The sequence below is a fragment of the Lonchura striata genome, chromosome 2 (assembly GCF_050655825.1).
Source record: "Lonchura striata isolate lonStrDom1 chromosome 2, ASM5065582v1, whole genome shotgun sequence".
NCBI classification, from domain to species: Eukaryota; Metazoa; Chordata; class Aves; order Passeriformes; family Estrildidae; genus Lonchura; species Lonchura striata.
Window position 1 is genome coordinate 46,407,514 of NC_140704.1, and position 22,648 is coordinate 46,430,161.

General features: G+C 40.0%; 1 protein-coding gene across 8 annotated transcripts in view; it reads left to right on the forward strand.

Annotated features, from left to right (window-relative positions):
* BMPER (BMP binding endothelial regulator) overlaps window positions 1–22,648 on the forward strand; it is a 150,591-nt gene that overhangs the window by 17,958 nt on the left and 109,985 nt on the right. For 7 of the 8 annotated variants that reach the window (XM_085573317.1, XM_085573320.1, XM_085573318.1 and 4 more), the window contains 4 exons: window positions 7,351–7,450; window positions 18,839–18,921; window positions 20,391–20,481; window positions 21,643–21,725. In XM_085573317.1, coding sequence (XP_085429443.1) covers window positions 7,351–7,450; window positions 18,839–18,921; window positions 20,391–20,481; window positions 21,643–21,725 — 357 coding nt within the window. The remainder of the gene's footprint in view (window positions 1–7,350; window positions 7,451–18,838; window positions 18,922–20,390; window positions 20,482–21,642; window positions 21,726–22,648) is intronic. The other variant, XM_085573323.1, reaches the window with a different exon arrangement.

The window sequence follows — 22,648 nt, forward strand, 5'->3', positions numbered from 1 at the left end:
AAGACTGCTATGCTGTTTTGCTGACAGCATTGCCTATAACTGTTCAGCTGAAGAACTCTAATCTGTAGCTGCATTTGGAGATTGAGGTGGAGACAGGGAGACTGAGAGCTACATGGTCTGGATCCTGCTCTGGCTTTTTCACTGACTCAATCTGCAGTTAGAGTAATTGTGTCTGGCCATGTCTACTTTGTCCCTAAGCTCACTGGAGCAGGGATGTGCTGCAAAATGTTTGATGTTCTGGGACCCTGACCCAGCCTTAGTATTAATGCCAGCAAATGTAGGAGGAAGGGACAGTGCTTTCTTTTCAGCAAATACTGGTGCACAGGCAGCTGTCAGGGAGTGTTGGGATTCAGCAGGCCACCAAGGTCAGTTTCCTCATGCTGGTGTACATCATTAAGCACAGTGAAAAAATAAAAAAGTCTGTTCAGTCTGTAAGGGGTTGTGAGTGATTTGTCCTGAATCCCTTGCACATACTCATATCTTCCTCACAGCAGTGGGGAATACCCATTTGAAGTGAAATTTGGTGTCATCTTTCATCAGGACCCTTGTTTTAATCATCTTTCCTAGGGAGCGGGGAGAGCTCGAATTATGAAGGGGGATGGTTGATGCTGTCTGAGCATCACCACAGGGAAGACTGCAGCCTCCTCCCTGCTCACCCTGAGAGGCCAGATAAGCTAAACAGATTACAGGGATGAGGGGGCAAATTGAAGGCTACAGAGTGCTCTGCTCAAAAAAGGAAAGAGAGACTGTGAACTGAACTAAAATACTGTCATTTGTATCATGCTGAAATCATGGTCATGTTCTGCCACAGGCAAGGACCTGGTGCTGAAGGTAGCGAGGTGTATGTTTGACTTCGCTCCTTGTCCCATTACAGTTTTATGTGCTTAAAATAATGGGACCTTTCTCTCTCTTGGTGAAGCATATGCCTTGGTGTTTGTAGACTTATGTGGGCACATGGAGAGAATGCGATCATTTTCCTGAGAACAAACATCAGTTTATAGGGAAATTTTTTTTCCACCTTGAATTTCAAAATGCATCTAGTGTGTTAAGCCTTTTTTTTTACTGTACCCACAAAATTTGTTTTGCAAGGGAAAGAAACTCCAGCAGATAATTGGAAGGGAATCAGGGAAATGAGACCTTATCCTCATCTCCCTTGACAGTGATTCAAAGGGTCTGCAGACATCTCTCCTTGGGGAGTGAGTCTCCTCCCTGAAGCCTAATGGTGTGGCTCTTGTTCAGGTAGAGAAATGCTCATGGAAGACAGCAGTCCCACAGTTTTAGCAAGGATCTCTTTCTTGCATCAACTCTGCCAGTTAAACAGAGATTTGTAAATTGAATCTGAGACAGAGAGTTCCAGGCAGGAGTGCCAAAGAAGCAAGGCTACTATTTTCAGAAAGAGCCTCAGGTTTTGTCTAGACCATGAGTTAGGCATGTGCCTGAGCCTGTTCTTGAGTTCAAGTTGGCCCAACATTGGGGTTGTTTGCACATAAACATGGGTGCAGGCACAGGCTTAGGAGCTCCCAAGCTTTGCTGAGGGACAGAGCCTGTGACAGTGCTGGCCCAAACCTTTGCCCCTGTGGCCCGTGTGGTGTGAGCGTGGCTTCTTGTGTGCTTGAGAGGATGCTCTGGCTATGTGCAACACCTGGCAGAGAGCCTAGGAGCATGGGCTAAGAACATGGGGATCATGGCACATGGCAGAAGCCAGCGTTCGAGCCTGCCCTGTGCCTTGCGGTGGAGAGGCTGCCTGTGTGAATTGAATACACTTGTTTCATTAATTTTAAATGGCTCTTCCTTCTCCTAAGATCACATGTTTGTATTTGAAAGCTCCATCCCAAATTCCTTGGGGGCAACTTTTGCTATTGTTTGAAAATTGTTATTTTTTTCATGGGTGATCCCACAGGCTTCTCCTAGCAAAAACTTAAGGACACCCTGAGCTACTTGGTGAGGAGTCCTATCAGAATTACAGCAGGACCACAATGAATAGTGGTAAAAAATGAATGTTTTCAGGATTAGTCATTAATGGTAGTTGGTATTCCTACCTAATCTCTCTCTCTTGCTTTTATTACTTTTCTCTCCACTGCATTTTTTTGGTTAAATGAAAGTTTAAGTAACATTTTTCCTATTCAGTATAAATAATTAATAACCTCAGGGTATTAGAAATGCAGTGCAAGCTTCCTAAAAGCATTTTCAATACATAAAAAGAAAGAAAGAAAAACAACCCCAGACCATCACTGTGGACATCTGGCCCCCTGAGAAACCACATCTTTAATGTCTTCTGCAGCCAGCTGTTACAGCACAAGAGTGCTCAGGATATCATTGATGGAAGCACTCCTTGGTACAGTCCTGAATAAATGAAGCAGACTCCTATTTTTCTTCCTTTTTTTTTTTTTTTTTTTTTTCTTCTTGAAGCCAAATCCAGGTTGAAAAGAGCCATCCTCCTGGTGGCTGCTGTGAGCCGGCAGGAGTCCAGTGGGGAACCCTGTAGAAAGTTGGCTGTGGCTTCCAAGCTGTGGTTTGGCACATATCCTCTCCAAGATCTCTGCCAAATATTCAGACTCCTTTTTAGTGTGTGGTTGGTTTTTTCTTTTCTTTTCATGTTGGCATTTTATTTAGCTGTACCATATGAGTTTAAGGCTGTTAGTTTGATATAATTTGTTGCCAGAATGGGCTGTTTTGTGTGGAGCTCTTTGATGGAAGGTAAAAATATGAGGTGTATGTAAAAGCTGAACAAATTGCGTTGAGAGGAGGTTTTAGTAAAGGTAACATGAAGCAGTAGCAGCGATATTGGGTCTGGTTAGTGTATCTCTCTTGTGTGGGAATTTGACATCACCTCTGCATGCCTAGCTAAGGAAATCCTTGGTTCTCATTGGAAAAGTGTGGGAGAGGGGAGAAGCATGGACACCCAACAAAATTTCTGATCTTTCCCCAGATGCATTAAAATATGAGTTTTCCACAGTTGGGCTTGGTGAGTGCAGTAAGGAGACCAGGGTGATCCTCCAGCACTTTTCTTGGTTTCCTTTTCAAGGGAGTCTGGGATTCCAGAGTGAACCCTTTGCTGAGCTGAGCACTGACTGGGGAGTTGCGTCAGACACGGCAGCATCGTTCTGGATCAGCCTGACCTCTTTTAAAAAAATACGCATTTTTCCAACACTAATAGAAACCCTAGCTGAAGTTCTCTCCCTTTCTGTGTGTGTGCCTGAGCACTAAATTAAAAAAAAAAAATAATCCCAGATGTGAATCTATAAACCATCTGTTTAAAATAACTATTGTGCAGGACTATAATTAAAAGTTATTTATTATGAATCTTGGGATCCTATTATGGATTTGACTGACTCCCAGGTTTCTGACTTAGCAAACGGTTTATGTATTTATGGGCCATGTGTCTCTTCCGCACTTCTTGGTGCCAGAGTGCATGTCCTTTAAACAAAAGGGAAAAAAAATCCCCCACCCTCCCATAACTGTTGGCTTCTGACTGTTGCCGTCTAAGAAGTTTTCTCTTAAGAACAGCAAAATTCAAAGTATCTGAGAGCTTTCAACAGATTCAGAGACGCTGTTGACAACACAGATGGAGGCTTGGTAATACAGCTCTCCTGCATGCAGCTACTTAGTGACTTTCTAAATGTATGGCTGGGACAAGTAAGGAAATGTTTTGATTACTGGGGGTAGGAGGGGACATAACTGGAAGGCAAGTCCCATTTGCTCTCAGCCTCCACTTTGCCCTTGTGAAATGGCAGGGGAGGAGGCAGCAAAACTGAAACAAGCAGACGGACACTAGACATTAAGAGCAGTGTTTTGGGCAACTGGGTGAAGGGAAAAACCCATCCTCCAGATGACAATTACTCTTTTGTTTCATTTTTGCACTTTTACACCCAGTGGACCCAGGAGATCTGCACTGGATAATGCCTCACTGCAATAGACTAAACAATGATTTACCAGCCCTGCTTTATCTGCTGCAGGCCTGTGATGGATCAGCATGGTACATTAACCCTTTCCTCCACATCTGCTGACCTTGTTTTCCACAAGCTACAACGCTGAGATAAAACAGCAGGACTTCTTAGAAAGAATTTTGGGACAATAATAGTAGTAGAAGCAGTAAGAGAATGCACTTCCCTGGAGCTAGATTAATTTCTTCTTACTTCAAGAGGGATTTTGTCATGAGGACTACGCCAGGGCAGCAATATATTGCAATTGTGGCTCTATTGTATGTTTTTTTCACCAAAAAACCCCACATAGAGTGATGGGGCTGCAACCCTGAGCAATGCTATACTTCACACCGTGGAAGAGCAGCCCAGCCCTGATGGCAGGGAGTTAGGCAGCTTGGGATGACATCTGAAAGAGACTGTTTTAGATCTGTCTGGGCCTTGCCTATATCAAGCTAGAGAGGGTGAACATCAGCTTTGCAAATCTTAGCTGTTCTTCTCTTTTGTGCTGCCAAAGATTGGCTCTATTTACCTGGGATACATGGAGCTGTTGTTTAAGGCAGGAGGAGCTTGCAGCTTCTCCTCCAAGGGACAGAGCTAACCTTCCATTTTAATTTGGGGGGTAAAAAAACAAACCAAACCAAACAAACAAAAAACAACCAAAAGAAAAACCAAACCAAAAAATAAAACAGCAACAAAAATGTGCAGTGGGTGATGAGTGTGGCACCTGCTCCCTACCTTTCAGCACTGCTGTAGTAACTGAGCTTTGAGTCAGCGATCCAGATTTACTGCCCTCCACATCCAGAGGCAATTCAATGACTCATCTCCTGCTTTCCCCACAAGTACCCTTGCTGTAGGAACCAATGACTTGTGGGGGCATGAAGAACAAGCCCCTGTCTGCTGAAGCCAGGCCACTGAACAGCAAAGAGTTCAAAGTCTACTGATCTAGAGAAAGGAGATGTGAATCTGTAGCCTCCTGCTTAAGACATCTTCCTAGGGGGAAGGACCCTTCAGGTCCTGTCACTGCACTGTGGGCCACTAATGTTCTTCGTGTGGAACAGCTGCTTAATGCAAAACAGCCCTTGGCATCAACACATGAATGCTTAAATCTTCCCTCCCAGAAAACCTGCTAAACCAGCAGCTTTGCTGGTGATAAGGAAAGAAGACCGAGCCCTAAATTTGGATGGCCCCCTGGGGTGGCTAAGTGATACCAAGCTCACCATTGGAGAGAATTTTTCTGATTTTAGCAACATGGGGGAAACAGGAGGTTTCTTCTTGGAACAATAACTAGCAAGTATCTTGTGTTTGAAATACATGTGTTGGGGTCATCCTTAGGAACTCCGTGCATTGTAACGAGAAGAAACCATGTCAGGATGTACCTGAGGGCAGAAGGAGGCAGACAGCACTCAGGGATGAAATTGCCTGGGAAGCTGGGCTACATGAGGAATTTGCCCCAGGAGTCCTCTGGGAACCAGGGAATTAAAAAAAAATGACAGAGCTGTGTTATTTTTTTTTGTCCCTCTCGCTGCCATCTGCAACAATAATGTCATCCTTGGGAGAGGGAGTCCAATGGGTAGCTGCCCACTGGCCCCCCTTACACACATCCAGCCCAGCCAGGTTGGTTCTGAAGACTGCTGTGCACCTCGCTTCTCTCAGAGGTGCATGATGCAGGCTGCAGCTGGGGAAGCATGTTCTCCACAGGAGCAAACGCTAAACTGGGTTTTGCCCCTCCTTCACACCCACTTTCACCAGGCAGAAGATCTTCCCACAGATAAAGGTAGTGGGGCTGATAGGCTTATTAAACCTTTCCTTAAGCAAACTCATTAGAGAGAATCAGGTCTTAGCAGAACCCTTTAAAATACAGGCTGTAGCTGAGTTGGTAAGTTTGGTTCTGCTGCCCTTCAACAGACTTTACGGGGGCACCACGTTCCTATAAAGGGAATCAAGATTCCACTGAGCACTTTAAAAGGGACATTGAACCACTTGCAATTCTGTGTCGAGGCTGCTTTGTGCCAGTCCAGAGCTACAGACCAGCCATAAATTCAACTTAACCTGCTGGTTAAATTGCATTTATGGTTGGTCTGCAGTGCTGGAGTGATGCAGAACAGCCAGCACTGCAGTGACCTGGCTCTTTACAGTAATCGTTTGTGTTGCTGCAGCTGCACTTTAGGGCCTGATTCTCATTTGCTGATTTCACACTGTCTTGGTGAGAGTGAGTCCTCATTTACACTGATAAGACTGAAGTGCCTTTATAGCTCCCATCAGATCAGGCAGTGACTTTGAAGTAAATAAACCTCCGATTTTAGACAAAGGGCTGGAGTGTAATAAAAGCTGTGTGTTATTCTTCACAGGCACCTTGAATAAGGCCACAGGGAGCGAAATAAAGAGACTGGAAAGTACAGCTCCCTTTTCTTTAGTTTTATGATTTACATTTTTCTAGCCCTTTGATTTTTTGGTCTCTAATTAAGTCATAAGATTAGGTGAGGTAGGTACTTGCATGTACTAGATGGCCACCTGTGTCACCCAATGAACTGAGCTACTAATTATAGGTGGAGGTCACTTCACAGGGCTACTTTGAGTAAGGAATTTGAAGTAGCAAAATTTTACTAAAAGAAATGCCCCAAGTATTTGTTTTCTGCACCTATTTAATGGCAGGGACAACCAAAAGAATTGACACCACTGGGGCAAGATAGGCAATAAATGGAATATTTCTGCTGCTTGCTGTTGCACATCCTCTATTGACATTCCTTAATGTGGCCAATGTGCTCTTTGGCCTTGGGAAATCACAGGCTTTTTGCCATAGCAAGATGACACTATAAAGAACAGTGATTCTGTTTGCTCGTGGTGTTTCATTAATTCTCAGCATTTTGGGGAGAAAGATGAATTACATTAATCATCTTGCCTGGTATAGTACGTGGTAGCCTCTTTTAAAGAACCTCTAGGCAAAATTGATTTTCTGCAGTGGCAGAATTTGTTTTCTCTGAGGTTACTGCTTTTTTCTCTGCTGCTTATCCTTCTGTCACAGAGAAGTGATTCCTAAGCTGTGCAGTTCATGGGGCAGCTCCTCAAGACCCTAAGGATATTTTAACAAGCGTATCATGTGGGTAGTTGTTCATTTAAATAACATGGATTTCTTCAGTGCAGTACATTTTCTGTATGAGACTGGGTAGCAGTCATGAATTACCGTCTAAGTGGGTTTTAAACACCATTTACTTGGGCTCCTGGATTATTTAAATACTGTTCTCTATTAGATAAGAAAGAAAGAAAGACTGTTCTTTCTAGAGAAGAAAGATGTTTTGAATCACAGGGACCTCTCCTGAAGCAAAAGAGGAGACTGCTGGCCCCACATTTTATTTTCTGAATTGTAAGAAATGGTAGCCTTGGGTTTGGTTTGCTTCCAATAGCTTTTGTCTTTTTTTTTTTTTTCCAGAATAAGGAAGTGACATGCAAAAGGGAGAAGTGTCCAGTGCTCTCCAAGGACTGTGCTCTCGTCATTAAGCAGAGAGGAGCTTGCTGTGAGCGTTGCAAAGGTGCCATTCCCTTCCTGTCATTTTCCCTCATTTTAAAAAGTTATCCGTGCACATTTAGGTAGCCAAAGATAGGACTAAAGTTGCAGCTTCTCAGCTGGGACTAGATTGTCACCAGAGGCTGGAAGAGGGAAGTAACCATAATTGAAATACATATGTTTACAAAGCTGAGGGAAATACATAAATTCACATACTTGCCCTGCAATGATCAGTCCTTGCAAAGCAATTGTCCTTTAGAAATACATCGTTATTCTTCATTGTTATGTTGTCAGTTTTTCAAGAATTCTAATTTTGTCAGAAATATTCTAGGTCAACGTCAATCTGCTAGTAGTGACCGGTCAGTAAGCATCTCTTTAACTTTTTATGTGGTTGGACAGAATAAGAATAATGCTTCTGAGTAATAAAGAGCAGGGTAATTATCTATAGCTATTCCTATTTTTCCTCTGGAAAGGAAACAAACCAAGCAAATTTTATTTATTTTATTAAACGTTTCCTGATTCAAACAATAATATTGTGGACATTTTTATTAAAGCCAAATAAGCAACAATCTGAACATTATACATTTATTTATTGACCAACATTTTATATTCCAAGCTGTTTAAAATGAGATAATGATCAAATAATAATTTAAAAAAATGTAAGCATGCATGACATGTATCTGCTATGTTTAACCACATGAAAAATATGCAAGTAGATAAACTTGGAAGATAGTCTTTCTTTTTTATATTGATATAGTAAGTAATATGCTCTAAACCAATAATTTTGCTAAGGGACTGCTTCCATAATCAATGAGGTGGAGAATCTCAAATTCAAACAGCTTTATTTTATTTTTCCTCTGTCATTTTTAATTCCCCACTGGTGATTGTGGGGGATTGAGAGGGAGATAGGGCAGGATAAATTGTTGGGAAATAAAAGCATTTCTTGCCTTCCCAGAGGAAATACAAACTCAGGAAAACAGATTATACTGAAATTCAGATGGAAAAGGCATAATGGATGTGTAGTTTTCCTGGAAGGTTGCAGAGGTGTGTTAGACGCTGTGCTTAGGATTTGCTTCTGTGCTGCAGCTTTGGAATAGGTTTGGCAAGCCCCAGTTTGAGGATTTGTCTAGAAACATGACACTTAAAAGAGAAGGAAATGAACTGGAAAAAAAATTAAACCATTACTGAAACAATAAGAATTTGAAATGACAGATTTTACATAAATTACGTGTCATTTTTTTTTTTCATTACATTTATTTTGTCAAACCATTTAGTATCAGTTTTGTAGGAAAAAAGTTGCTAAATGTCAGATTAGGATGAAGTTTGATTTTTCAGTTTCAAAATGGGATGTGTATTTGCTCGATGGTCTGAAAATTTTATATACATATACATGTATGCAAAATGAAAAAAATGAATGCTTCAAAGCTGAACAAACAATATTTTAATTCAGACCCCTTTTTTGCAATTTCTGTTTATCCTGAATTGGGGTGGGTACCTACAGAACACAATTGGTAGGCTTGAACCTGCCATCTGCAGATTGGTATGCTTGACATCTCGAATTGGATAATTAATAGAAACTATTCAAAAACAGAATCAGGAGGCAAATGAATACTTGAGATAGAAGAGGGATGAGCTAGCTAGAGTCCTTTGAATGTATCAGTGGACAGAGAGATCCCACTAATAGGCATCCAACAAGATCCCTCGCAAGGAAACTGCTGAAGAGACTAAGCAGCCCTGACATTTTATAGATATGCTTCTCATTAGCAAATAAATAATTAGTGTATGGTTGTTTCATAGTAAATAAATGTTGCCAACATATCCTTGCAAAGATCTCAATTTGCCAAAGTGCTCAAAAATTACCTAGAAAAGGGGTGAAGAGAGACAGGAAGTTTGCTGCTGGTGACCTAATCTATGTAGCATAGTAAAGCAAGAGGATGGCCTGTGAGGAGCTGCAAAATGTTCTCAGGGCACTGAAAAACTGATGACAAAGCAGCAAAGGAAGTTGATGTGGATGGGAATAAATGGATGCCCAGAGGACAAAGCAGTCCTAACTTTACAAATACAATACTGGGCTCTGAGTTGACAATAACTGAATGGCAACTGTTTCTGAGTGTTACAGTAGATAATTCTGTGGCACAATCAGCTCAACCCTCAGCAATTTTCCAGGGGGAAAACTGAACTCTGAGTTTGTTAGGAAAGGAGCAAGGTACAGACCAAAATGCCCTTTTTTCCGTCTGAGTCAGACAGGCTGCTTATTCCTGCCCTTCTGGAGGCTAAACTAGAGCTATGGACCTTGGTCTGTATTTTTCACACTTCCCAAGGTGTCTCTTAGTAGCTGCTATCAGACAGAAGGTTATTGACTAGAAGAGTTCTTGGTCTGATCTAAGATGCAAGAATAAATGCAAGAAGAACATTAAATTTTATAATTAAAAAAAAAAAAAAGCTCTCAAGGACTGAATTTTCAAAGTAGATGTGAAATTTCTGAGTAAGTTTTTCTGCACTTTCTGAAAGGCAAAGCAAAATATGGACCATTTATCTCCCACCATCTTGACACCACACTCTGTCACTAGGTTGTTCTGGTTCCAGGGGAAGAAGTTGATGGAACCACCTCTACCCCAGGGGAGGCTGCTTGCTCTCCCACCACTCTGAACACTGTTGAAGATCCTGCTCTGTTCTGTGCCAGGTCTAAAATGAGTGTCCTGTGGGGGGTAACTGGGGAATGAAGGCTGCAAACACTGGGCTGGCAGCATAGAGCTTCAGCTACTCCCTTTGGTGTCCCAGCAACTCCCCACATGAAGCTCAGCTGCAGCCAGGACTTACCCCTGCAGCACTTATTCTCAGTTACTATTTTGTCAAGCTGCCAGATTGCCCATGGGGAATGCAAGCAGGAAAAGGGAAACAGGGATTTTTTGGCCTTTTTTTTTTTCTTTTTTTTTTTTACTAGCTGCATTTCATCTAAACATGAACAAAATGTTACCAAGGAAAGACATCAGAACCTGATGACTTTTTTCTTGGCTGTGTTCCCAAAGCCTGAGAGAGCTTAATCAGGCTTTACATGCTCTTGCCAGTTCTCTTTGATAGCTTCACATCTTTCTACCTTGTGAAGAAATGAATGAATGAGTGAGTGAATGAATGAATGGCTGCTGTCATCTGAGTGCAACATCGGGAGAATAACACTAAGACCAAAGGGTATGTTCCAGAGCGGGCTTGTGTAGGAAGGAAACCACCATTCATGAGTCATTTGTGACATCTTTGCCAGTGCATTTCTATCATGAGGAGCACGAGGACATTCCTTGTCCGTTGCAGGAGGGTTGGACTAGATGATTTTTAAAGGTCCCTTGCAAGTCAAACTATTCTGATGGTACTTGCAGCAGTGCACATACCTAACTCTCCTACTCAGAGCTTTGCATACAGGAGAAACTGAATTGATGGTAGAGAACTTTTCCTGCAAATGGTTGTGTGCTGAGCGTAAGTTCCTTGCTTCCATGTGGGTATTTGTATGCTACTTAGAAAATTTATAGCATTTTTAAATTTTTATTTTGTAATAAACAGAAACAGTAAGGAGCAGCTACAAGTAACTAGCAACTACAGCATTTGCAATCAGAAAATTCACTGTGCTGGCTTTGCTTTGTCACAGAATCTCACAGAATATCCTGAGTTGGAAGGATCCCTCAAAGTCTGACTCCAGGCCTTGCAAGGATAAGAATGTGCCTGAGAACGTTGTCCAAATGCTTCTTGAACTCTGTCAGGCTTAGTGCTGTGACCACTTCCCTGGGGAGCCTGTTCCAGTGCCCTTTGGTGAAGAACCTTTCCCTAATATCCAACCAGAACCTCCCTGACACAGCCTCGTTCCCTTGGGTCCTCTCACTGGTCACCACAGAGAATAGACCTGTGCCTGCTCCCCCTGCCCCTCTGCTTCCCCTTGTGAGGAAATTGTAGGCTGCAATGAGGTCTAAGATTTAAATTAAGATTTAAGATTTAAATCCTCCAGACTAGCCAAGTGTTTTAACGCTGTTCTTGACATTCAGCCCATAAGGCTTTGATTGCAAAGTTGGTAGGGCAAAAGCTCACTTTTGCTTTGTGTTTGTGAAAAGTCTGGAACAGAGAAATGTGGACCCATGATTATGGCTCCCTGCTGCAAGGAAAATGCAGGTGACTCAGTCTAATAGGAAAGGTTTTCAGTAAGATTATTCTTTTGACAGGTATTTACTGTGGTTTGTAAAACACACCACATACCTCTAGCATGCTATTCATTTTGAAAAACTAAAAATTAAGCCCACTTATTACTTTTGCATAGGATAAATAGGCCACCTTTCATCTCTCATTTTATTTAATATATGTAATGAGGACCTATGAGGTCACTGAGATTATAGAAATAGATTTGGCAGCATTATCTTATTTAGTTGGATGGAGACCTGTCAGTTAGATATAGAACTCTTTACACATCGACTAGTAAGTTATTTGCACTCTGAAGAAGTGGTATTACTGGCTCAGGACTACATAAAGTTTGCATTTCTAAAATTGTGTGCCATATTCTTATCTTAAGAATCTTAATCTTCTGTGGATGTGCAAAGACAAAGTTGGTGGGAATTCTTTTACAACAAAGAAAATACGTTCAGAATTTTTTTTCACTTCCCATGTACAATTTTGCATTTTCTGTCCTTGTTAACTTTTGAGAATTACTGGGGTTGTTTTGGTTGTTGTTGGGTTTTTGTTTTTCTTTTTAATAATTAATTATTGATCTTAGAAATTCTTGTGCTATGCTCCATTGATAGGGAATTTGTCAGAGAATGGAATCCCAACCCAGGCAACAACAGTGCTAGGTCTACTAAATATTGAATATCCAAAGGCATCATAGTTAATTGCGCATTTCTTGGAAAGGATATCAAATACTATGGTTGAGGATTGCAGCCAATTTCAATTATTAGAGCTGGCTTGCAAAGGCAGTTAGAGGGAGGCTGTGAGATTATCAATGTTCTGGCTGCTCTACTGACACCCTGCAGGATCCATATGTACTTTTGTACTTTGTTTGCCTCTGGACACTCCTAGTATGAGGTACCCAACACCATTTTGGTGTCCTGCTGCTAGACTGACTTGAGATATTTTGTGGGGCTCCAGTGGGACACTATAACTTGCAGTCCATCCTTGCATGCTCTAAGGAAAGCTATCTGAGGCAAAGGATAATACATGGATGGAGGGGGATGGGATGTGAAGATAATATGTATATTTTCTTAAAGAAATTTCTTTCACTTTCATTTGAATAATCTAGACTTGGCTTCTGTCAGGGGATGTCTATGACAGATGGTTTGAGGACATAATCAAGTCTTAACTTTTCTTTGGGCCCTTCTCTCTCCTTCTGAGTCTCTTGGGAGAGCGTTCCAGCTCTAAACCAGAAACTCTGTTTCTTGAGGCTGGAAGTACAGGTTCATCTCAGTGTTAATTCAGATGTTAGCTTTGTATTTGAAGAAAAGGCAGAGGTTTTGAAGCTGTGACAGATAGTCACCAGGGACAGTACCATTCAGTATCATCACAGTGCCATCTTTGATTACTTCTGGTTATGCCTAAGAAAAGGACTCTGTCTCTCCATCCTTTCTTTGATTTAACTCTTCTTACAAAGGCCTTAGCAGATACATTTGATATCTCTTGAATGTCTGTTGTGTTCAGTAGTGCCTCAAATTTCAGATACTCTTATTTACCTTGGTGAATACAATTTTCCATTTATGTAAGAAAATTTCAATGAACAGACTTGTCATGTTGTCGTAAACAGTTTTTCAGTGAAACATCAGTTACCCAAATTTTCACATTGATGGTTTTACATGTAATGTTTTTCTGGAAGAAAATGATAAACATCTTAGGACATGTAGTACTGGAATAAGAATTTTTTTGCAATTTTATTTTGAAGGTGTAAGCTGTACAGATCTTGGATAATTTTGCTGGTGTAGGAAAATTGGGTACAAGAGCAAGTAACTTTGTTACTGAGCAACATCATTCATGACAGCCCTCATAACCATGAGAGGTTAAAGCTCTCCCGCTGCCAGGCTTGGCAAGCACATTGAGTATCAGCTCAAGATTCAATGGCAGCTCTAACTGTATGCCATTTTAAATTGCAAAGTTCTTAGGAACCCTGCAGGGCAATGTTTTTCACCCTATACGTGGAACATAAGACATTTGGGATGGTAAAATTCAGTTCTAGTGGTATGCAAAGGGAAAAAACAGCACTGGGAGGAGTTGATGTCTTTGTTTCTGCTGCTCAGTGAACGTGGATTGCTTTGCAACCTCCACATGTGAATTGTGCAGTCCTAGCACAGCTCACCGCCATGGCCTCTTCACTCTGCGGTGTAGGGCAGCCTTTATATGGCCCCTGTGCATCCCTTGGGTATTGTAATTGCCATGGCTCAGCTGCAAATAGGTTTGCTTGTACTTGGTTACAGAGGAAAGAGTTGGATTTTCACTGTTTAGGGCTAGGTTTGATAAGCATGGGAGGTTTTGTATACATTTTCATGCTTCTTGGTTGACAAATGAAGACCAGGATGAACTCAACAGGAAGTTTAATTTTCTGGTAGCTGTCAGTGGCTCTACCATAACTATGACATGTGAAAATATATTTCATAGTAGGTATATGTTCTTTTAGTTTGGCTGATTTCATGCCAGAGAAATACTGCAGAATGTGCAAGTTATTGGTGTAGGTTTTTTTGTTTAGGGTTTTGGGGTTGGCTTTTTTTTTTGGCTGGAGCTGGTATTTAGTGTTAGCATGCCTGGATACCTCCCTGAGGATTAATTTATCAAACACTAAATAAAACATGTCTTCTGACTCTTTTCTTTTTCCTAATGTTTATTTTCCATGCCAATAGAGAGGTTGCGTTTTTAAACAGAAAGTGGAGGGAAAGCAAAAAAAAAAAAAAAAAGACTTAATAGGAGAAGAAAGATTCTGAAGAAATGAGGGATAAGGAGCCAGTCTATTGTGCACCAATCTATCACTTTCTCTTGGGAGAATAAGGAAATGACTTGTCTATAAAATTCTCATTAGACTAAAATAAGCACAAGTTTCTTCTGGAATCTAATTAGGCAATGTCAAATTGAGTAATAAAGGATTGTTTTTTAATGAACTCCTGAGGACACTGTCAGAGCGTTAGCATTACTAAACTGTCTCTTGCAGTCAATTTCCCTATCTCCATGGTACTGTTATATGGGTGGGTATCTGGGGAAGAAAAAAAAAGGGTCATTTATCAGAGTTGTACAATTTGGAAAGACAAATGTCTTCCTGATCATCAGCTTGTCCACATGCCAATAGAAAAATCTACTATAATTCGCCTCTTTTGTTATTCTAGTCTAATTCTTTGTGAGGATGCTTGTTTTAGAATGAAATTGTTCTTTCAAATTAAATTGGCCAAAGGTTGGCTTATTATATTTAAAACAAAGGTGTTCAAGTATGGCATGCAAAATTTGAAACAAAGTAGCGAAATAATTATATTGGAAGTTATTTAACTATTTTAGCATCATTCTTTTTTTGTGCCAGAAGAATTAAATCTCGATGATCATTTTGCCTTTAAGAGGTGACTAGAAGGTAATTAGCATTAGTTTCCACTGCATATGCAACAATTGACCAACTTCAAAGTATTCAGTGGTTTGGTTAGATTCAGATAAGCAACTTTAGGCTTGCATGTTTATCCAGGACTTATCTGAACTATTTGGGTTGAAGGAGGTAATGGCAACAAAACCTACAACTAACTGAAAGTTAATATTTTACATTAATAAAACACCAGTTATTTTTAAAGAAAGGAGCAGGAAAGACTGAAAAATTAGGACACACTCCTTGACTGATTTGAATCACTCTAGCATTTTTAAAATGGATGTAGACCACTAATATTTAACTTCCTTCCATATGTGGAATCCTAAAGGTTTTCCTTATGGAATATATGAGTCAGGATCAAATTTACTTAATAATGTCAAATCTTTCACATACTCCTTAGACTGTTCTCAGGCTTTTTGGGTTCCCTTCCTCTGTAACCCTTTAAAAATTTTATTTTAAGTAGGTATTCAGGAAGAAGTAAGTATACAGCATTTAAGTGATAGTCCTAAGCTCTGATCTTCCTTGATTATTTTCTCCTGTTCTTTCTTTGAATGGTGGATGGAGAAAGTAAGTTAATGTACTAATATTTCCAAAGGGCTTTTGGGGGAAAAAAAAAAGTTTTAAAGGTTTTTAGGAACTTCAAGTATCTTCTGTCATACTCTGTTGTGGAAATTGACATCAGGGACTTTGCTGATGCCTTTGAAAACAAAACATTCAATGACTTCTACTTTCTAGGGCAAATATGGTAGACCTTTAAACATGGATAAGCCAGAATGGCTTGACTGAGTTGGCACATAGAATGTAGCAGGTTTCACTCAGATTAATTTAGATGAGGCCCAGAAATTTCCATGCTATGAATAGAGGGACTAGGAAAGTCTGGCTATATGTTTGCAGGTGTCAGCTGAGAGATTTGTACATTGAAAGTGAAGTTCAGAAAAACTAGCTGGTATGTGGGCTTTGTTTCTTTTTCCTTTTGAAGAGTGAGTAGTGGGTGTAGCTCTGGGGCGTCCAAAGGGCAGAGTGTCAGGGCACACCTGTAGCCAGAGACAGGTTAAAGCATCACCCAGAGATTGTAAAACACTCCTTTCTTAACCTTTCAGTTTTGTCTGACATTCAGCCTTCCCCCATCTCTCTCCCCCACGACTGCTTGTTATACTGGCTAACTCTGCCCTTCCTTCATGCTGCTCCTTCTGCTAAGCATCTGCTGAAATCCAGCTCCCACCGTGCCTCACACTGGTGTTGAATGGGAGCTGCTCTATCTCCCTCATTCAACCCGCTGGCCCACACCAAAGCTCGAGAGCAATCTTAGTACCTCCAGTGGTTCTGCAGTTTTTTCCATTCTGGTTCCCATTTTTAAACTTCCCTTTAGGTGCCTGCAGACTCTCCTTACCATGGTTGCTTCTGGTGTGCCATGCCCTTGCTGCTTTCCACAGGGACAATGGCTGGTGCTGCAGGGCAGAGGGTTTTGTAGCATAGCTTGGATATGCACTTCAAGCAAGAGTGGTTCTGACTCCTTGAATGCACCACCTTCATGCTTTTTCGACCAGACTAATCCTTGAGCTGAAAATTTCAGTTTAATATGCACATCTGTACATGCAGATTAGCCCACGGTCATTAGCTTTCTTTTAGAGGAAACATTTTACATTAAAGAACATAATTGTTGAGCAAATATGTAAGGTATTTTGCAGTTGCTGTTTTCCAACCTAGCTTTTGAACCTTGATTCTGGTAAAATACATACATGGATATTTAAGAGCACAGCTCATTCCATGTTGAGTGTCCTGTACACTTGTAAACTGTTTCTCAGACTGGGACCAGTATGACCTGGGCTTCAGCAGCTTGGGGATGTTAAGCACATTTAATAGGCTCTGTATTCGTCAGAGTTTTCAGTGAGCAGTAAGTGAGACTGCTGCAAGACTCAGTGTTTTGCAGACTGGAACTTCAAAATGCATAAGAGGAGTATAGGGCTGCATATTCCTCTCTTGATGTGTTGTCCTGCATGTATGAGTGGTCAGAGAACTGTATTTAATGCACTGAGAATCTGAGTATTTCTTTATTATTCAAAATAATTTCATCGGGGCTTTTCTACTTAAGAATATGAGAATCAGATGTATACTTTGTGCCTTTAAATGTTTGTCAAAGATGAAATTATCAGAGCCAACTTTGAGACTATTGATCATCTCTTTTGAAAATATACCTATTTCAGCTTAGGTAAGTGAAATGGCCACAGCATTTACAAAATTCCCCTATGTTGCTCTGTATTTATCCTGGAAAAAGAATTTCTGATTACTGCAAGTAATGAAGTACAAGTCTTCTGTTATTTAAGAACTTAAATGGAGGCAGTTAACACATTTGCAAATTATCTTTATATATCATGATTCCTTTAAATTTTGTGTTGAATTCAAAATTATTTAAAGGAGATTTTAAGGTCCTGAGTACCTCAGAGCTGTGACTCTTGAGTTTTCTTTTACAGTGGGCTCAAAGATTTACTGGTGTAGGGCTGATGAATTGCCTTTATTTTCAGAAGGAAATAAAACTTATTCCAAAACAGGACAGTGCACCCTGCACAGCAGAGAAAGATTTAGATTAAGTACTGAGGTAGGGTGTAGAAACAGAATAGTGCCATGGGCACTGTTTGACTGATTGTAGCTTTGTGATTCTGCAGCTTTGGCAAGACTCTTGTTGGTTTCATGGGCTCTTTGATTGAGCTAATTTTGAATAAAATATACTAGGAAAAAAAACTAAAAGCAATGAATGGAAAATGGGCATTTTTCCCACAGAAAATGGGGTATGTGTTATTTCCAAAATTTTTCTCGGAACCACTCTAGGTCTCCAAAGAATTATTTTTTAGTTGAAATTACTTTGCATTAATAATCTAACTCTTAAAACAAATATTATATTTCTTCTTTGTAAGTATTTTCTGGTTTTGCTTCTCTGGTGAGTTATTTTATTATTTTCTTTGTGTTCTTTTTTGGTTTTCTTTTTTGCAAAATATCAGAAAATGGCAAAAGAGAAAATGAAAAAGGAAGGGAAACTAGTAGGAAAATGTAATCAAAAATGTGAAAATTAATGGGTTTTTTTGGTGTTTGATTTTTTCCAAACAGCTTCATGAAAATTCATTTTGCACAAAATAAATGTGGGTTGATCCAGTGCATGGGCAAACAAACCTGTTTTCTGTTAACAGAGTTGTCATATAGCACACCAAGATGAATAAAGCCAAATTCTATGATAGTCCAAAATGTCTCCCCACGGGATTCACTGCACACACACACACACACACACACACACACACACACGAGAACTTGATGGCTTTTAGTTCATGTGGGTGGTGATCCCTCCTGTAATGAATATGAAAGGCATTAAGGAGAGGTAGCTCTGCCAGTGTCAGCTCATCCATGCTGAGCTGTGCTTGCTGAACAGCTCTCCCGAGGGCTTTGGTTAATGGATGAAGATAGCATGGCCAAGCTAGATGATGAATGCTTCCAGCTCTTCTTTTGCCCTCTTTCCTCCCTCTCTCCATTCCAGTGCTTGTGTAACCGAATAGTTCCTTAATGCAGAGTAAGCACTGACATCCATTTTTAAGTGAATTGTCACTGATTGTGGTTTCTCTCAACCAGTCAGAGTTAGTAAGGAGTTTGGCCAGTTGGGCATCAGCAGCAGGTGTCCAGAGTAGTGCTGCCAGTCCTCCCAGGACATGATACTTCTCTTTCATCTCAGCTCTACCTCTTCCGTTAACCCAGGGGAGAGGGTGGGTTGCATTTAGTATGTTACCATATGATCCTCAGTAGCAGCTTCCCACAAGATACTATTCAGCTGAGCTGATGGGCTTCTCTCTCATCCTCTAGATTGCAGTTTTGAAGGAAATACGTACAACAGCTCCATGAAATGGCACCTCCCCAGCAATCCCTGTGTTACATACCAGTGCCAGGTAAGGATGTCATGAAAACTGTGCTAATTGAGTTATAAGCTTTTCCCAGGAAATCCTGAGCCTTCATTTATCCAATCCAAATAACCTGAAATATTTAATGCCCAAAGCACAATATGGACTTTGCATTTAGAGTAATTTAAATCCACTCAGATGCAGCCAGCTATAACCAAATTTTCAGAAGTATAGGATTTAAATGACTTGAGTATCCCAATATCCAAACTTTGCTGAAGGAGAGGTACACAGCCATGCCATTTCCTGCTGTCTTGACCTTGAAGTAAGTCCTTTTTCTTCAGCATTCTAAGTCTTTTTTGAGATACAAATTATTTTAGTAATTGGACACTTCTGTGTGTATGTGTCCATGAGTTCTTCTTTCTTTAAGAAAAACCCACAACCAAATATTTTTTCCTGTGCTCCTGCACTGTTAACACGGTATTTTTGGTAGCTTGGCTATCTGCAACCATAACATTTTCATTGTCAGGCTCAAACCAAGTAATTATGTAGGTGATTTTAGCTTATGTCTGTAAATAGGTGTGCCATTTTTGCTGACAATTTGATCTGGTTTTAACAGTAACACTCAGGCAACTACTAAGAATGGCAAAGAAGAGATTTGTGAATATGAAGAGCTTCTACTAAGAGGAGAAAAGAGTTTCAAGAGTTTTTTCTCTTTTTCTCTAAAATGCCTGCTCTGTGAAACCAACTAATTTTTGAAAATAAGTACACTGAGATGACTGAAGCTGGACCAGTATTCTGTATCTTTGCACCTAATGAAAAAAACTACATGAATTTAAATATGTTACATGTGGTCAGTTCTTTATTGCCTGTTTCAGTGTCTAAATGCAAAACTGGGTGATTCTGTTTAGCCTAGATCCACACATTTAAGAAATTATTTTTCCTTGCCTCAAACAGCTGTAAGTAGAAAAAAAAAAGGTAGCAGCTTTTGTGCATAGACCCTCACACTCAGATTTGTTCAGGACTCTTGACTTCTTGAATAAGTACAGGAAATGTTAATTTACTAATACTTATCAGGAAAAATATCAAAGATAAGTGTCTCGGCTCTACAGAACAAGATGCTTTTATCTGCTTACTAAGTCTATTTTCCTCCAATAGGAGAGCTAGGAGAATGCCTTGAGTCTGGCCTGTTTTCACTAGAGTTGCATGGCAGATTACTGAGGTTAAGGATTCCTGATAAAGCAGGATTCCTTTCCCTAAGAGGATGCTTGGTTTTTTTCCTGATGCATTTTAAGGCAAATCCTGTGTCTGGAGTCAGGGAGACTGAAGTGGGCCTTTTGACTGTGGATTAACCTAAATCCTGATACCAGGCAGCAGGTACTGAAAGAAAAGAAGTTTTGAAACCCAGTGCTTTGTGGCATGTTGTGGACTTTAATTCTACTGAATGTAATTGTGAATTTTTACTTGTTAAAGCAATTACAACACTAACAATAAATGTGTCTAATCTGCTTATTTTCCAGGAAGGAGTGATAGTAGAATCAGAAGTACAGTGTGTTGTTCATTGCAAAAATCCTTCCAAACTCAGGGGAATGTGTTGTCCTGTGTGTCCAGGTAAGATTTCATGGTTAAGATGCTATTCTACATTTGCAACTGTATTTCTAATGATACTCATAATCACCTGGGAGGCTCCTTCTACAAGTTACTAAGATGTGGACTGGTGACTCACAATGTATTACAATATGACACAATATTTATTTAATATTTAATATTTAATATTTAATATTTTAGTAGAGGACATGCAGACCAGGGGATGCATAGGCAATATTCTGTGCTAATATTCACAGGTGTGTTTATGTCATTTTTTAGAGAGTCTGTAAGGTGGGTTTGCATGACTAATGACCATGATTTTGTTATGAAGGGAAGGATAAGAGCAACTGTAAAGAAAAGAAGATTAAATTATGAAGGGGAGTGAGAATGGGTTGTCTTTGTGAAGCACAGTGGCAGGTGTGCCATTTTTTTAGGTTAATTTGATTTTATCAGAAATTTTGAAGTTAAGCATTGCTCCAGTCATGATATAATGGATTTATTATATTTCAATTAGTTATAATATCTGCTAATATCTATTATAAACTCAGAGAGTAAGAATGAATTATTAAAAAGCAAGCAACCTAAAAAGCTGTTTTAAAGGCACTTCTAATGGGAGACTTAGCCTTCCCTCATCTTCATTTTTGCAAATTTATCTGCTGTAGAAGGATATCTTTCCCCCTCTCTCCACAAAAGACATTTAGGGTTTCTCAAGGATTTGTTCAGGATTTGTTTTGTTCTGGAGTGATCCTCTCTCTACAGCTACCTGAAAGGAGGTTGTAGCAAGGTGGGGATTGGTTTCTTCTCCCAGAAGAAACCAGTCACAGGACAAGAGGACACAGTCTCAAGATGCACCAGGGGACGTTCAGTCTCTTTTGATGATATCAGGAGGAATTTCAGCATGGAACGGGTTTTTAACCTTGTAATGGGCTGTCCAGGGTGTTGGAGTCACTATCCCTGACAGTGTTCAAGAAATGACTGGATGTGGCACTTAGTGCCATGGCCTACTTGACTATATGGTAATCAGTCAAAGGTTGGATTTGATATTTTGGGAGTCTTTTACAGCTGAAACAAGTCCATGATTCTGTATCAGAGAAGTTGGTATGATTTACTTTTTATATTGTTGTACAGTGGGGCTTGTTAGAGAGAAAACTCAGCATTCTATCTTGTTCAAATGCTGTTTTCCAGGTTGTGTATTTGAAGGGAGACTTTACAATGAAGGAGAAGAATTTAGGCCTGAAGGAAATAAATGTACCAAGTGCTCTTGTATTGTAAGTATTTGCCTTTTGGCATTGTATCTCCCTGTATTAACTTCAAAAGGCACATTATTATTGCCATAACAAAGCTAAAAATATAAGGAATCCAACACTATTATGCTTTCGTCTCTTGGAATTCAGGTCTCTGTTAAAGAATTTATGGCATTAATACATTGTATCACTCACAATTTGAGTTTAATATTTTCTGTGGCCTTACACTGTATGCAGTTGGAGCAGGTTATTTGGGAGAGGGCTGATCTGTTGAATTAGTGCCTTTTTTGTGATAGGATCATGCAGGAGGAGACAGAAATCTTTTTTGGCCTTTGTCTATTGATCAGCATTTATTAGATGCTTCTTTAAGCCAAACTTTTCAAAGGATTCCTTTCAACTATATGCAACAAGGGCCTTTGCTCTGACTTACTGAGTGAAAGAATGAGGGTTGCCTCCTGTGGCTGTCCCAGGTGGATTTTTGGTTTGATGCTCGATGAAAAGGTCATATCCTGGATTTTATTCTTGACTAGCAACAATATAGAGAGAGGAAGTAATAATTGCATCCTTTGAATAATGAGTGCAAACTTCTTTTTCACTTCCATTAATTTAAAAGATAATGCTGTATGAGTTGGGACAGATAAATTTGACTTTCTTTCTGTAATCTGTGAGATGAGTAAAACATAAAGTTCAAATAGCTGGTTTTTTTGCAATCTGTGGGCCGATTAGCAGCAGAATATGTAAAGCTTTATATTTCAGTAGAATGCCAAGAAAATAGTACCAGGTACAGTTCTTCTGCATCATTAAAATAAAATCAAAAAAGGAGGAATGATAGACTTCAAAAATTAATGTATCTTTGCACATATACACTGATCTAAGGAAGCTGCTGCAGAGTACTTGAACTGTTCTGTGGAGAAAAAACTCCTGGTAATCTGCAAACTTAATTTACA